The sequence below is a fragment of the Orbicella faveolata genome, unplaced genomic scaffold (assembly GCF_042242905.1).
Source record: "Orbicella faveolata isolate gen_17 unplaced genomic scaffold, um_ofav_v1 contig_47, whole genome shotgun sequence".
NCBI classification, from domain to species: domain Eukaryota; kingdom Metazoa; phylum Cnidaria; class Anthozoa; order Scleractinia; family Merulinidae; genus Orbicella; species Orbicella faveolata.
The window spans coordinates 23,357,959-23,374,069 of record NW_028301577.1 but is presented as its reverse complement, the minus strand read 5'-3'; the positions used below and the strand labels follow the sequence as shown (position 1 = coordinate 23,374,069).

Genomic DNA, 16,111 nt, shown 5'->3' with positions numbered 1-16,111 from the left:
CTTCAGGTACTTTGGCGGCCTCGGCCAATTTTTTGATCGCGGCGATTCCTTTCCAATAGCCCCTGGAGCCGTAGTAAATCTTTGCGAGTTTGGCGTCCATATACGTAAGGCGTAAAAAAGTTTAAAGGAACCGGAAGGCCGCGTAGCCCAGAGCGAGCGCCCCGGCGCCCACGAACGCGAGTTCGCCGTTTTTCTGCTGCTCGCTTGGCTGATAGAAATCTGGGAACTTTGGCTCCTTGGGGGGCACCATCTGTTCTTCAGGATGCGCCTGGTTGTAGAGTTTGAAGGCGTAGTCCGTGTTGGTCATGTTCTGCTTGGCCTGCTCCTTTGTTTGCGCGTTGGTCGCGATCCAGTCGAGAAGTTGTGTCCGGTCTCGCGTGTATTTGGCGTAAGCGGCTTGATAATCTTCGAGAGCTTTGTCGTGGCGCTTCTTTTCTTCAAGCGCGGCTTTGTCGCCCCCGCCGAGCGCCCTCGCCAGATAATTGCCGCCGATAAAAGCCGTGGCATTCAACACAGCCCCGCCAATCATGATCGCGATGCTAGCCATGGTTGTATATTAACGGAACCTTTTTTCAAATCATAACTCATTCCTGCTTCTGGAAAGCAAACAAGACGTTCGCAATCCAGAGGAGAAGGCCTCCGGGTCTATTTTTGTATTTTTCTTTGGCGTTTTGATACTTCTTAGCGGCTCGCACTTGCATACTTTTAAAAACTCCTCACCTTTTCCGTGAAAGTTTTCCTCGATCCAGTCGAAGTTGAGAAGAGAACGCTCGAAACGCTCAAGAAACTCCTTGAGCGCGTCGTCAAAGCTCATTCCATCTTCTGTCATTGATGTCAAAACAACATCATAAAAGTCGGCGCTTTCAATGCTTGCCATGGCGCAATATAATAGACTTTTACATCTTCAAATGCTGGCGGGGAGGATTTTCTGGTCCTCAAGGTACCCTTTTAGCGCAATGCTGCCCGCCATGACGACGGTGAACTTCATGTAATTCATAAAGCTGCTGCTAGGATCGGAAGTGAAATTCTCTTTCACAACCTTTTTCGCGGCCCAGCCGATGCCCGCGGCTAATCCCGTGAGAGTCGCGGCGTCAATGACGGTCTTGACAAGCTTGTTGTCGGACATGGTGTGCTTGATATAAGGAAAGAGCGAAAGTTTAAAACAAAATTAATTGGGGACCTGTCTTTCAGCTTCTTCTTCCGCGAATTCTTTGATTTTGGCTTCTATTTCAATTTTTCGCCTGACCTCTTGTTCCATTTTTTTCCGCCTTTCTCCCTCTTCAACAAGCATTTCGTCGGTAAGACGTCTCACCATCCTCCAAGTCTTGACGGTAAAATCGGCCCAAAAAAGCGGAATCCCTCCGATTGCTGCTGTATGGATGAGAACCTGCGCAAGGCTCGCCATCGTGATATAAATCACACGCAAACGTTCAAAGCATTTTTCTTAATACTTTTTTTGGCTGTGTCACGCGAACAGGTTCTGGCTCGACACTCGCGGGCTCCGGCTGCGCGGGCTCCGGCGTTTTGAATTTGTCGAGCACGGGCTTGGCCATTGCCATGAGCTCTTCACGCTTGTAATAGATCCCGAGCAGGGGAATGCCTACGCCGCCAATACCAATCCATTGGTTGGTGCTTAGGCCAAAAAGGCCGCCGCCCTTTGGGCTTTCTTCTTTTGTATCCGAGGCTGGCTTGGGTGCCGCTGTGGCGGCTTGCGCTTGCTTTTCTGCCAAATAAGCCTCGGCCGCTTTCTTCTGTTCTTCCCGGGCCAGACGATTTCTTTCGGCAACCATTTTTCCGGCGGCCACACGCTTGGGGTTTTTTACGCGCTGCGTGGTTGCAGTAGGAGTCGTCGCTTGCTGTGTGGTATCGGCGGCAGGCGCTGCTTTGGTCTCTATCTGAGGCGCAGTGACGGCGGCAGGCGCTGCCTTGGTCTCTACCTCAGGTGCAGTGAGACGGCAGGCGCGCTCTCGGATTGTTCGGTTGACATTGAAGCGAACCGTATTATAAGCAAATGAAAAAAGTTTAATTGTTAACAATTTGTCAGCGAGACCTCAGCATTTGTTGATGAATGGTGACGAGTTATTCAGCAGTTGATGAGGCGGCTACTTCATCAACGCCCTCAAACGGGTAGCCGTGTTCATCACGAGAAGGATGAGCTGGCGCCTACACTGTCTCCAAAAACAAACACCAATATCTCAACAACTCAATATCCAAAGACTCCAAAAGATGGTACACTTTTTTCTCGTATTCACGCTGCTTTGACAGAAATGTTTCCAACTTTTCTTGTACATCAGACTTTATTCTCAAAATTAGTTCTTTTTTATGCTCTTCTTTTATCCCACTGCCAGAGCGGATAATTTGGAAGAATTTTTCAAAAAAACTCTTTTTCTTTTTCGTAAATTTGCTTTGATTTATTCACTTCTTCAAAGTCTTCTTGAAGTTCTTTCCATTTGTTTTCTGCCTCGATACTTGCAGGACTTTTCCACGGAAGGTTCTCCATGATGTTATACAACAAAAGCAGCTACTCTCCAACTGGTCGCACTGTTGATGAATGGTGACCATTTATTCTGCAGTTGCTGAGCCGGGTACTTCATCAACACCCTCAAGCGGGTAGCCGTGTTCATCGCGACAACGGTGGCTCGGCTCCGGCAACTGTGGACTAAAATCAATATGTTTCGTGGTGATGAACACCGCGTTGGCCGCGGCAAGAAACCGGCCGCACTTCAAAGAAAGGTTGCCGGCCAGATTGGAGAGCTCTTTGTTCAAGATGTAGTCGTTTCTGAGCTCTTTTTGGTAAGTCTCGATGTCTTTGATTTTGACGGTCATTCCGACCACTTTGGTTGCAAGAAAAATGAAGATGTCGATCAGGCTTTCCGTCGTCTTCGAGCCCACGTACGTCTCGTAGCGTTTGGTGAATTTCTCGACCTCTTTGTCGCTCAGGCGCTTCACCTGCTCGTGGGTCAGCTGCACTCCGATAGCCTCTTTGGCTTTGCCTGTGGACACGAGCACGGCCAGCTGCTCGCGAAGAGCGGGAATGTCGGGTCCGGGAGCGGTTGGAACAAGGCCGCCTGCGAGACCACTCGACGGCGCGGGCTCCGTTTCAAGAAGGTTCAAAACTTCTGCTAACGCGGCGTCTTCTGCAGCCATTGTGCAAGGCTATATAGAGCTGCAATTTTTTATTCAAATAACTTTACCCCGTACGGGTGGCGAAGCGCGAGCATAAGATAAGAGAACTTTCGCTCTTTCAGCTTTGAAATCAATCCTCTGTACTCATCCGGGGAGAGCTCGCCGGCGTAATCGTCGAAGATGGCTTTCGTTGTCCTGGCCGAGGGGGTGTAAAAGAGGACGATCGCCGCCACGTTCTCCCGGAAGGAAGATGTTATGCCGGTCAACTTCTGGGTCAGCGCCCACACGCTGATGCCCATATGTCGTGCAGAAAAGGCGAGATTCACCAGCTCGCCTGTGCGCCCTTTCACATCTTTGGAGGCCGCGCAGTCGTCGAGGATTATGAACGTGTTGGTGCCCTCGGAAAGCCATCTCACGAGCCTCAACCACCTTTCCACGTCGTGCTGCTCGTAGACAATCACATCCATTCTCGGATCGTTTTCGCCAAGCCGGTGGTAGGTCTTGTTGTGCGTGAACGTCGGGCAGATGAGCACGATGAAGTCGAACTTGCCGTGGAACGGGCCGTAGAGCTGGTCCACCACGAACCTCGATTTGCCTGAATTGGTCGGCCCCACGATGAGAGCGTTGAAGGGTATCTTGCTTGGGTCCATATTAATTCTGTACAGATTCCAGCTGTCTTTCCATAATGTTGAACTGGGAGTCGGCGATGACGAATACGTGGCAGTTCACGTTGCCTGAGCCTTCGGCTTTCCTCTCGATTTCCAGCTGGACCCCGTCCGTACTGTTCACAATGCGCTTGCCACTTCAATGAATGTCTTGGTCCGCCATGGAGCGCATATAAATCAGAAGCCCGAAATTATCTCCGGTGTAAAACTTTGTCACATCCATGTGCTCGGTTTTATTTTTTTCCTTCACGAAGAAGCGTTGGGCCTCTTCCCACATGTCCTTGCCTTCGACGCCGTTGTTGTAAATCATGTTGGGCGAGCCGTTGATCGTGACGCTGACTTTCGTCAGATCCGGGAAGACGTATTTTTCTGAATCTCTGGCGCCATCAGCATACGGCTCTATGAACAGTAGCAGGAGGGCTTTTAGCGACCTTTTTTGGGCATCGATTTTGATGTTCTTCCTCGTGTCGGTGTCTTTTTTGAAGGTCACCACTTGGGAACGCATCACGTGGTCATAGGCGAACTCTTTTTCACTGGAGTAAACGCTATGCGCCTCGTCTGCCAGAGTCTTGCTGCGGATCATATCGTACTCGAGCTGGATGTTGGTCAGCTTGTATTTCAGCTGGGTTGTATCGGAGCCATTGACTACATGTGCAGCTTCAGCCAGGGTTATTTCGAACGTGAGGTCTTTGTAAAGGGCCTGGGGGTAGAAAACGCCGTGGTCGGTTAAGATCTGATGGCCCAGCCTGATCCGGTACTTGCTCCCGTACACCTCGTTCAACTTTTTTTCAGCGTCGACGCCCGAGGTTTCCTTGTCTCCCGCGCCTGAGCGGATCTTGCATAGTTTCTCACTCTGAATCCCTTCGAGAATCCCGTTGTCTCTTTCTTCCTGCGAAAGGAAAAGGTCATCAAAGATTTTGTAGATGCCATAGCCAACCGTGTCATGCAGGGTAGTGCCTCCAAACTTCACGTGCAGCCTGTCAACGAGCGCTCGCGTGACGTTCTGGACAAGGAAGTTGTTGGCGTGCCCTCCAGAAAGGTCGATGTTAAAGACAAGCGCAAGAGAGCCCGGCACCAGAACCTCGTTCGCGTTCAGCTTGGGAACGTAAACGTACAGAGTATCGCCGGGGTTGGCTTCAGTGCGGGAAAAGGTGATCCGCTTCCCCGCACGCTCGGCCTGCATGCCTTGTAATGTTTTTTTGCTGTACGTCGCGCGAAGGTTCTCTGGAACTGCCATTGTGTATAACACTCCGGCGATTATTTCTAATTTGAAAAATAATAATTGGCTTTAATTATATCGCTATGGCGGAAGGCGGTGGCGAATTTGGTTACGGAGACCCGGACCTTGACAATCGGCTTGACCACGACGATGATGGTGATGGAGAACAAGAAGGTGACACGACCCGTCCTTTTCATCCAGGCTCGGCGTCTACTCCCTACCAACCTGGCGACCCCTACCACGGGGGCGAACAAACGGAAATGTCTTCTATGCGGCACGAGCAGTCCGGCCTGCCTGACACTTCTTACGCCGAGACATCATTTTTTGGAGAAGACAGCCCTTTGCTTGAACTAGATTTGGAACGGAAATTTGTCATAGACCGGTTAAAAAGAGTATTTACCAACTTTAAAGAGAGTAGTTTTGCAATTATGAAAGGCACCAAAGAGAAAACCAAGGGTAAAATTGTTGCAGTAGGTACGGGTGGAGGCGAGTACAAGATTATGAAAGATGACGGGATAAACTTCACGCAAAGTTTTTTGGACAAGTTTGCGGACAAAATTGGGCCGAGAGCTGCAGATGTCATTGTGGAAGACCGGACCACCATCAGAGAAATGAAACAAAGACAAAAAGAGGCAGAGAAACAACTACAACAGGCGGAAAAACTCGCTTCGCGAAGAGAACAAGAAAAGAAAGAATTGGAAGTTCTGAGACGCAAAATCGAGCAAACCGACGCTAAGATTGATGACATTCAGGATGGACATGGTTCGAATCTTGAAAGTGAAGCAGAGCTGCGTAGGCTCAAAGAACTGAAAAAGAACTACCAAAACTCTCTTGAAAACAAGAAAAAAGCTTTGGACTCGCTCACAAAAAAAGCAAGAAACGTGGAAAAAGAACAAGAAAAGGCCGATAGTCTCAGGGCCAGGATCGCGGCAAAAGAAAGTGAAACAAACGGCCTGGAAGAAAGGCTCAACCAAACAAAACCGTTGGACGACCTGAAAGAGCAGGAAAGCGAGCTGCAGCGCCAAAACGAGGAAGACCAGGCGATCATCCAAGATGAGAATGCCTCTCCCTCTGAAAAAGAAGCCGCAGAAGGCAGAGTTGCAGAAAGAAACGAGGAGATCGCCCGTTTGCAAACTCAGATCGCAGAAAGGGAAAGGGGGCGGCCTCTCTTGGAAAGGGTCAAGGAGATCTTCAAAAAATATGGCGTGACGTTGACCGCCATTCTTCTCGCCGCCGGGACCACAATCGGCGCTGTCATCGGGGTCCTCACCAGAGGTTTGAATGCCACCGACAAAGCTTTGGGGAACGGCCTCAAAGATATTGCCGCGAAACTCGGCTCTCTGCTGCCCGGGCTGATTGGCTCGATTGTGAGCTTCCTGTTCAAAGCCACCGGCCAAGTCGTCGGATTTCTGGCCGAGCACACCTGGCTTCTCATTCTTGCCGCGGTGGCCTTTTTGTTCGAAAAATATTTTAAGAAGTAGCGTTAGCTTAGCGCCAAGCCGTGAACAGCAACGCCGATAATCCAACAACACCGACAATTACCGCCGTTTTGTTAATTTCGTGTTGCGGCGTTTTGTCTGCGCTGCGCGCGGCTTTTTGGGGTCCGGGGCGAAGCCTCGCTGCAGCCTCGAGCTCAATTTTTTCCGTCGGTGGCTGCGCTTGCTGAGTTTCGGTCGAAGCTGGTTTCCTGTGGGGTGGAACCACACGCCCCGATTCGGCTGTTGCGGCTTTGTGAATCGGGTTGGACGGGTGGCTATTGGGCGGGTTAATTTTTGACGGGCCGCCTGCCATGTGTTTGAGCCCAGCTTTTTTTTCTCCGGGTTTACCTCGTTATTCACCCCCAGTTTCATTCCGGAGACCGCCTGTTTCAGCTTGTTGTTGTAACCGATCGTGCTTGCAGTGTTGATTATCATCTGTGCGGGCATGAGCCACGCCATGGGGGCAACAGCGAGATTGAGCCTGACCTTCGCTTGGTCCACCGCGAGCTGGTACCTTTGCACGCTCGCGGCCAAGTCGGGCTGTCTGATCGCGTCTTCCATCAGCACCAGGAACTCGCTCTGGGCTTCTCTCGCCCGACCGCCATAGCCGAGAATGCTGCTGCGGACGTTGACTTGCGCGCCCAGGACGCAGTAAACGAAAGCCTCGATTGACTGGTTGATTCTCGACAAGCCCGCCTGCGTCAAACCGTTCGCGGTGTTGGGCGCGAACCAGTCTGCTTGAGGATCAGAAGCGGCCCCCGGCTCGATTTAATAGATCAAGTCCCCATTTATAGCTTTGCCGCCTTCATCGCTGAATTTGTTCCATCCCGGGTATTTATAGTCGGTTTTCGACGGGCCCGCGCCGGTCGCGTACACGTAAACGCTTCCCAGACCGTGGTTTTCCCCGTGCGTGAAGCGGAAATCGCTCGAGGGGGCAATGCCGAACTCGCTGCATATCCTTTTGTACGAAGCGACGTCGTAATGATGGTTGTATTGGTTGAACGGCGGGTCTCCGGGCAAAGCGCTCATGCTCTGAATTCCTCCAAGCTGGTACAAAATCCGCCTGACCGTGAAGTACACGTGGAATTTGTAGAAAGCTCTTATCTGCGGGGGGAGATCCATCCCGCTGTCAAAGATTTCGCGAGAAACTCCGCACCCCTGTGTCGCGCAGAAAACCGCGAAGTTCAGCTGCTGCGGCCAATATTTCATGTCAGGCCCTCCCAGCCAGCGTTTTGATTCGACTGCCGACGTGTGCCTGAGTTTGGTTTTTTCAAATATTTCACGGAATTTTGTCGTGAAATATTGTTCAGGCGTGACGTATATTTGGATTGGGGCGTCGAATATTTTTTTCAAACTTTGCGCTTTGCCGTCGAAAGGTACGGCAGGGATGGGCAAGGAAACTTTTGAACCAAGCGACGCCAGCTGGTAAGGAAACCCTCCAATGTCCCCCGAGCGCTTGTCTTCCAAACCGAGCGCCTTTTTCATTTCCGCGCTCCAATATTTTTTGTCTGAGCCGAAGACGCTTTGAAGCGAGCCTGGGCCCTCTTTGAAAAAGATTTCTTCCGTTACGTTTTTTCCGTCTGTACTCCCCTGAGCGACGAAACGCGATCTATCGGCCTTGGGGAAATGTGCTGCAAATTCTATCCATGCGTTTGTCTTGGCTATTGCGTCTTTTATCACAATGTTTGGATCTTTCCACACATTCGCCATATTATTTGAACACAATTTTATTTGTTGAATATAAAAATGGTTGTTCTCACTGTTGTCACGCAACGGAACGGAGATACTATCCTTTTTGACCAGCCGATACCGAGAGTCTATTCCATGAAACTCATTTCGTGCAGTTTATACAACAGCTGGGACAATTTGAAAAGAGAAGGTTCGGCCACCTTGGGGGACAAAAACAAAGATGTCGCTTTGTCTGTTGGCAAAATGCTCCCAGGGCATTACAGTTTAGAAAGAATTTCGAAAGAAATTGACAATCTGTTCGCCAAATATAACTATAAGTTGGTTACAGCAGTAAACCAGCCTCTTGGCCAGCTTGTAATCCAAAATCCCGGGTTAAAACCGATAGAACTTGATCGCGATTTAGCTGGTTTGCTTGGTATTGGGCGAAAGCTGCTGTATATAACATTCGTAAAAAGGCTAAGATCTCCAACGACATATTTCATTCATTGCGACTTGATCGACGAACAAAAGAATCTGTTCAACGGCAAAAGGTCAGATATCCTGGCCTCTTTTGATGTGAAAGGGAAGCCTTATGAAAAAGTAAGCTACCAGGGTTCTCCGCAACAGGTTTTGCGAAACTGCTCTACAGACCAGTCCGTAAACAGCATCACCATCACCGCCAAAGATGAAAAGGGTGAAATCTTTGATTTCAATGACTTCCCTCTTCTTTTTGAATTAGAGTTAAATTAAATTTCTATATATACGCAATGTCTTCGGCAAATCTGTTGCCACCAAGCGCGCCGCCTGTCGAGCCACTATATCCGGTGGTGGCGGCGGAGCCTTCTCAAAATTTCCGCTTGCAGAAGGTCAACGAGATTTCCAACACATTGGCCGGCGAGGTCCACCACTATCGCCTCGTCGCAAAAAAATACAAACGCGCGAGAAAGTTCGTTAATTGGGGCGCCGCCGGCTCCAGCGTTCTCTCGGCAGCGTTTTCCAGCGCGAGTTTTGGCTCCGCTCTGTCTGTGATTGGCTTGCCGGCTGCCGTTCCTCTTGGCGGCGCTGGTGGATGCTTCGCTCTCGTTTCGTCTGCGATGATTTTCGCCAGCAAAAAGCTCGACTCGAAGATCAAGAAGCATCAAGAGATCACCACGCTCGCCGTTGCCAAGCGCGACACCGTCAACAGACTTCTCTCGAACGCTTTGAACAACAACGAGGTGTCTTCCCACGAGTTCGACACTATCCTTTCGGAGTTTCAGCAATATAACTTTCTGAAAGATCAGGTCCGCGCAAGGATGCTTCGCCAACCATCAACGAGAAAGCTTCCTGATGTTGATGTCCAAAAACTTGAGAAAGACATCCGCGGCAGACTTGAAGCCGAAATGATAAAAAAAATCACGAAACCTCCCGCTTCGAACTAAATTTCGAGCGAAAAAACACAAAACTCTCTCTTTGACTTGTCAAAAACAGGTGATTGCGGTATTTGTCATGCCACATAAATAGCCTTGAACTTTCGAGAAGGTTACTCACTGACGCAGTCATGTGCGAAATAGGGAAAACCCCCCGATCAGCTGTTTCTTTTTATCGCTCTAGTGAAGTCTCTTTGTTCTACCGCGTTTCGTGCCCAATTTTTCTTCGAAAAAAGGGGAAAAGTGCCATTTTTATTGGCCAGACCGAAAAGAAATACCGTATTCTAACAAACTGCGGACAAAAAATAGAAATCCGCCTGTAAAATTCCTTTTGACTTCAACATTCTGATGGCTTTGAAAATTCCTGATCGCTTCAACTGAAGCCAAGAGGAATGCAACAAGCTTAAACTGAAGCCTTCAGGAATTCGCAACGGGAAGCTGTATCGCCTCAACCGGAACCGCGTCATGAAAGCATTCAACAACTTTGCGTGTAATATCACGCACGTGTCTGCCACTCTGGCGTGAAATATTCATTCACGAGAAACGCAATCAAGTGAAAACTGACAGGCATGTTTTTATGTTATGCAAATTAAGCCGTATATTTTTACTGTAATTATTCAAACAGAGGTTATAGCGTCGCCGCCTGTTGCGCTAACGCTCCCTGCCAAAAAGGAACCACTCGTGCCAATCGTAACCATCCCAGGAGCATACTTTTAAAAAATTCTTGTACTCAGGGGTGGGTTCTACGAAAGGTATTATCGGCAGGTTTATCGATACTTTATGAATATTTCCATCCTTTTCGAAACAGGGGTAACAACAACCTTCGAAAAAGCAGTCCGCATATTCAATGCAAGTAACCATCGGCACAATCTGCTGCTTGAATTTGCAGAAAGGCAGTTTTAAAATATTCTTGTGTATCTTGGCCCACCCCGCTTCCTTTTTTTCCTTGATTTTCATCGCGATGCACTCCTTGAGAATCATCTCACGGAGCTCTGGAGGCAGACTTTGAATGGCCTTGGAAAGCCCGTCGTCGGAAGACATAGTTCCTTGGAATATAACCACGGGTTACATTTCTCTTACTGGTGTGTTTCTTTCTTTCAGCTCGAGCAAAACAAGCTGAAAAGCTTTTTTCGCTTTTTCATGCTTGCGGATAAGCCGCTGTTTTAGCGTGCTTCCGCCGCAGGGCTTGCAGAGACGGTAGTCGCACAGAAGACCGATCCCGCAGACTCTGCAGGGCTCTGGCTCTTTCATTCCTTTTTTCAGCTGATAGTTGCGCTGACCGCAGTACGCCCCGTAACAGCGCTTTCCGCAGCTTTCTTTCCGGCCCCGCTTCAGCCACCCGCACTTGTTCGGCGCTCGTGCCATCCCCGCTCGAGCCATATAACACCCGGCTCGCCCCTTTCTAACATACCGCGCTCCTTTGTTGTGCCCCAGCGAGGGGCGGTTGAAACCGGTTTAGACCGGTTCGTTCCAGTGGCCGCGGCCACCTCGCGTGGTGGGGCGCTGCGCGGGGGCGCCTCTGTTGTGAGTAGTATAGGGGGAGGCATACAAATACTATTTCAAAGAGGGAGCCGAATTTCACTGTTCGCAGCCCCCAGTTTCAACCGGCCCTAGCCTGTAAGGGCCGGACTTGATGGTGGGGGCTGCGAACAGTGAAATGAGGCTCCCTCTGCGAAATGGTATTTGTATGCCTCCCCCTATACTACTTAAATAAATGACATCCGTTGCTAGTATTTAAGCGGTGTATACGACATGAAACAAAAATTGCTGCTTATTTGAAAGGCCTTTCAAAATACAGAAGAATGGCGTTTTTCTTTTTAAAATATCTCTTTTCGTTTTAGAGATATTGACGTTTCTCTGTTATGCAAATTAGATCAGTGATGACGTCATATTGTTTGAACCTAAAAACTGATAAAATACTGAATAAACAATATCTCTAGAAATACTGAAGCAGTGTTCTTGAAACTTGGCACCCTTAGTGTTGTTGCCAGAGCAACTCTTTCGGCAAGTCTCTTTCTGTCAAAAAACCAAATATCCCCATTTGCAACCTCTAAAGTGAGACAAAGGGTCCTACATGGAACAGACATAGTTCCCATATTGTCTTACCTCCCATCATTAGATTGGGTGGGGTAGATGGTTATTGGTTTAAGACAAAAACTGGGAATTTCAGTTTTTATTAAGACAGCACCAGCGGCAAAACTGTTGTCATAGTAACAGCACTAAGGGTGTCATTTTGTTTCTTTTATGATGCACATTTGTGGTGCCAAGTTTCAAGAACGCTGCTTCAATATTTCCAGAGATATTGTTTATTCACTATTTAACCGCGTTTTAGTTGCAAGCCTTATGACGTCATCACTGATCTAATTTGCGTAATAGAAAAACGTCAGTATCTCCAACCTCGTTTCCAGAGTCGCTCTCCTCTGCCTCCAGAAAGACCCTGGTTGTGCCTGGTCACGTGACCACCCAGAATCTAAGTGGTAAAAAAGTCTGTTAGGCGGGAGGGGTGGCAAAGTGTTTTGATTGTTCCTTTGGCAAACTTTGTGGGTTTTAAAACCTCGAGCAGTCGCTAAAAACTACCCGCTTTCTCGAGGCCGCTGATGTGGAATTTTGCCAATAAACAATGCTATATTATTTCTGCCGTCTTCAAAATATAGAAGACTTTCGTTCACAAAGAAATTCGGCAGCCGAATGGAGCTCAAACTTTTCGACGGTTAACACATGTAAAACGTCACGTACCGAATCGAAGTGAAACCAGTGGATCAGTCTCTTGAACCTTTGAATTCGGAGGTAATTTAATTTCTTCTTTGTGCTGTGTTTTGGATGTTAAAAAGTATTTCTCTCACACGGTCGATTAGCCGAATATTCTGACTTGCATTTGATTTACAGCAATGTAAATTATTTACAGTTTTGTCGACATAGAAGCACTTATAATTCATTAGCATCAGGTTTATGTACGTTTATATTAAGACAGATGTTTAAGACGGTGCCTTGGCTTAATCAAGAATTATATTTTGCAAAATAGTAAATAAGACATCGCTTTATATAGTGAACAATGTGCCGTGAGGTTAACAGCGAAACAGTTTTACTTCTTAGTAATTCGACCGGCTGGAATTGAAATCAGAGTGATACTTCATTACGCTGGATATATGTAAATATATTTCGTTTGGCCTGTGTGAAGCTTAGAATAAGACTGGAGAATTTCAAAGGTGTATTTGCCCGTGCGTGGGTTTTAAACATAGCGATGGCCAGCGATTGCCTTTCTTTCACTTCAGTTGAGATCGACAAAAATTGTTCGTTGACTCTACCCCGTGGAAAAGTTTGTGTCAAAGGTGGTCACGTGACCAGCCGCAACCAGGGGCTTCCAACGACCAAGGGAGGCAGCGAAGAGAGAGCCTAGGAGTGAGGTTGCAATATCTCTAAAACGAAAAAAGATATTTCAAAAAGAAAAACGCCGTTCTTCTGTATTTTGGAAGGCTTTTCAAATAAGCGGAAATTATTTTTCATGTCATATACACTTTAAGAACTGCCTTAAACCGTGTATAAAGAAATGTTAAATAAAATAAATAAATAAAATAAATAAATAAATTCAGATTTTGAATAAACCAAGTTTTGATGACTAATTGAAAAATCTTCACTGAAGCGCGGCCTGGAGCCGTGAAAACATAGGTTTTCTCTGGCTAAAATATATTTATGTTGTCTGCAAAAGTTTGTTTTTTAACTGGTAACATACCGAGCCAAAAAAACGGCAATAGAAAAAAATACAGAATATCAATTGGCTCACTAGTAAACAACGTTGAAATTGCCTGGTATTGTTGATGAAAGATTTGCGCTCGGCGCTGAAATTGCCCGGGGAAATTGCAATCAAAGGCCGCCGTCCATCGTCTCGTGTTTAGTCACACATATCCACGCGAGGAACCACGCAGGCTGGTCCACTGAACTGTAGTCACAGACTAAACGAAAGCTCTTGGTAAGTCTCACCCCTTGTCTCCTTTCTCTTTTAACGCGCGGCCATTATGAAACTAGCCTGCATAGCTTAGCGGTTTAAGAAATTTTTTAAGCAATTTGAGCGCGAGCGCACAAAACAGTAATATTTCCGTGAGAAGCCTGTGCTCTGACACGCACTTCAGTGCGAGGCATCACGCGATCACCCGAGAGGTCGCGCGATTTAAAGTTTGCAAAACTCACAACAAACACGACGGCGCGAGGCCTACTTCGTAAAACTTTGTTTCCACCAAATTTAGTGAGCTGTTTGCGATATCGCTGATTTTTTACCTTCGAAAACATTCATCCTTCAGACAATTTCAAATGAAAAAACATTCTTTTAAACCGCTGTGCTGGAATGTAAACGAAGATTGTGATGTTGATGTTGCGATCGATCGCGCCGGTTATCAATCTAAGAAAACAGCAGGAGAAAAACTACTCTTCAAGTTTTCTTGGTTCTTTTTTTCTAGGCCAGTCTCACCTTCGGGTATTTATGACACTCTTCTTCTACCGCTTATGTTGCTAACGACAACGGCAAAAAAGAAAACACTATTCGCGGGTATTCGCGTTTATTCGCGTGGAATTGCGGGCTTTGCTGAGCAACGGGCCGCCCTCACGCATGCGCAAAGTGCGATCTTGCAAACTCGAGATTTTAATTTTCGCGTAGAACGCGCGCTAAAAATTTCTTATCCACGAAGCTAATATCTCCCAAAAACTGATCCGGTGACCCTACTTTTTTAATGTAAAAAATTGTTCATCAGCAAAAGCGGAAGGCATGTGCGAAATTGTAAAAAAAAAAACTATGGAGTGGAATTTTTCCAATCTTAAAATTTCCATTTTCTCTTAATTTTAGCAAAATCCACCCCACAGGATTTTTTCTAATTTTGCCTGTTTCTTCTTCTGAGTGTAACAAAAAGATTTTTATAAAAAAAAAATATGGGGTCACCGGCTTAGCAGATACAAATGACGGTAAAAAGTAGGTCAAGTAGATCAAAGTGGCTGTGAGCCACTGAACTTGGCAAATAAATTATAAAAGGGTGTTATGAGGCATTGCTCATTAAGGAATCGAACTACTTGCGATGTGACGGTAGTCTAGCTTTCGAACAAGCCCATAAAGCCTTTTTCTATTCAAGGTGTGTTGTGATATTTACAAAATGGAAAACTGAGTTCAGCGTTAAGAAACTGTTTGTTACTCAGGCTTGCCTACACGTTTTACTTTACTTGTATTTGTACATGCCTTTCTTGTGCTGTAGTCAAAAACGGCGAGATCATTTTGTTTGGTCAAAAGTGAGGTATAGCCTGAGCGAAACACTTGAACCTGCGGTACCACGAAGACTTTCCCTGAATCGAATCGCTAAGGAAGAACCATAAGTATTTTCCTTGCAATGAAAAAAATCATTCTACCTTCTACCTCTCGAAAATAACTAACTTGACACGATGCAAGCGACTGTAAAACGGCCTCAGACGGCTGATGTTCGAAACCGAGGGAAGGTGGGGGGGGGGGGGGGGGGGGGACTCCTATATGAAAAGGTCGGGGATGCTCGTCATCTCGGGTACAAATCAAGGATTCTGCTTTCACTTAGGGTGTTGATGAAGAAACGTCACTATTTTTAGCTGTCAAAGTATCCCTAAGGGTGCAATCGAAAAAATAATAATAAGAGAAACGCTTTTATTTAATATCTGTTTTCAGGCTTGATTTCCGCTGATCCCTCGAGTACGCGAGTCGGGTTTACAAGTCCGCGCGGGATTCTTTCTTGAACAGTGGCTAGTGATCGAACCTATTCCGTTTTAAGTGGTATCTTAGGGGTCTAATGAAGCTCAAGCAACGTCCACATTAGTCTCCCTTTTTAATCGGAGTTAAATTCAAATTTACGACGAGCATCCCTTGCTTTTTCATATGGGAGTTTTCCCCCGGGTTTCCAAATGTCTAACGCGAAGTGAAGGAATGATGGAGTAAAATCGTTTCCACCACTACAACTTGGAAAATAATAAATACTTTCCAAGTTAAAAATGCCGCTTATCCGTGCAGGTTTCTCAGTTGTCTCTCTCTCAGGCTCCTCGCGGATTCGCCGCTCGTTAAGGCGGCTCTGGCGCTTCGCCGCTTTCTTAGCGCGCTCAAATTGCTTAAAAACCACCAACCTACGCAGGCTATTATGAAACCTGAAAACCTCTCCCCTCGATGAGAGTTAATATTTTAAAACTAGTTAACGACGATAATAGAAAATTGACACGTAATCGGAGTGTCATAATTACAAAGTGGCAGACGATATAATATTAGCTGATATTCGGAAAAATAAACCGCCTTCGCCTCATTCAAATCCCTTCTAAACGACTCAAAAAAGACACAGAAACACAGGAAAATAACAGCACATTTATTTTTACTGCTGATATAGTGTTCGGGTCTCCTGTGATTTCGTCACAAAACAAACAAATCAGGGTGATATTACTGTTTCAGCAGCATGTTACCGCTTTGCGTGGAACTGTCTGAAAATAGTTCCGCACGGACCACGGGCAACTTTAGATATCGGCTTTAAAGTTTAAAGTGCTTTCGTTATTTCATGACTA

At 46.9% G+C, this 16,111-nt stretch overlaps 3 protein-coding genes and 2 pseudogenes across 3 annotated transcripts; 2 read left to right on the top strand and 3 right to left on the bottom strand.

Moving 5' to 3' along the window:
• Nucleotides 1-2,277: 2,277 nt before the first annotated feature.
• LOC149097680 (uncharacterized) lies at nucleotides 2,278-3,588 on the bottom strand. Its single transcript, XM_089280133.1, has one exon. The coding sequence runs from the start codon at nucleotides 3,145-3,147 to the stop codon at nucleotides 2,563-2,565; it is 585 nt and encodes a 194-aa protein (XP_089136259.1). The 5' UTR covers nucleotides 3,148-3,588; the 3' UTR covers nucleotides 2,278-2,562.
• A 189-nt stretch (nucleotides 3,589-3,777) lies between these two features.
• LOC149097679 (uncharacterized) lies at nucleotides 3,778-5,081 on the bottom strand (annotated as a pseudogene).
• Nucleotides 5,000-6,491, top strand: LOC149097678 (uncharacterized). Its single transcript, XM_089280131.1, has one exon. The coding sequence runs from the start codon at nucleotides 5,094-5,096 to the stop codon at nucleotides 6,489-6,491; it is 1,398 nt and encodes a 465-aa protein (XP_089136257.1). The 5' UTR covers nucleotides 5,000-5,093.
• Nucleotides 6,492-6,912: 421 nt separating this feature from the next.
• On the bottom strand, nucleotides 6,913-9,022 carry LOC149097677 (uncharacterized). Its single transcript, XM_089280132.1, has one exon. The coding sequence runs from the start codon at nucleotides 8,196-8,198 to the stop codon at nucleotides 7,257-7,259; it is 942 nt and encodes a 313-aa protein (XP_089136258.1). The 5' UTR covers nucleotides 8,199-9,022; the 3' UTR covers nucleotides 6,913-7,256.
• LOC149097676 (uncharacterized) lies at nucleotides 8,889-9,655 on the top strand (annotated as a pseudogene).
• Nucleotides 9,656-16,111: the final 6,456 nt, after the last annotated feature.

What these genes read in the sequence shown, in the direction of transcription:
- LOC149097677 (XM_089280132.1), bottom strand. Translation starts at nt 8,198, where the DNA reads ATGGCGAATGTGTGGAAAGATCCAAACATTGTGATAAAAGACGCAATA.
- LOC149097680 (XM_089280133.1), bottom strand. Translation starts at nt 3,147, where the DNA reads ATGGCTGCAGAAGACGCCGCGTTAGCAGAAGTTTTGAACCTTCTTGAA.
- LOC149097678 (XM_089280131.1), top strand. Translation starts at nt 5,094, where the DNA reads ATGGCGGAAGGCGGTGGCGAATTTGGTTACGGAGACCCGGACCTTGAC.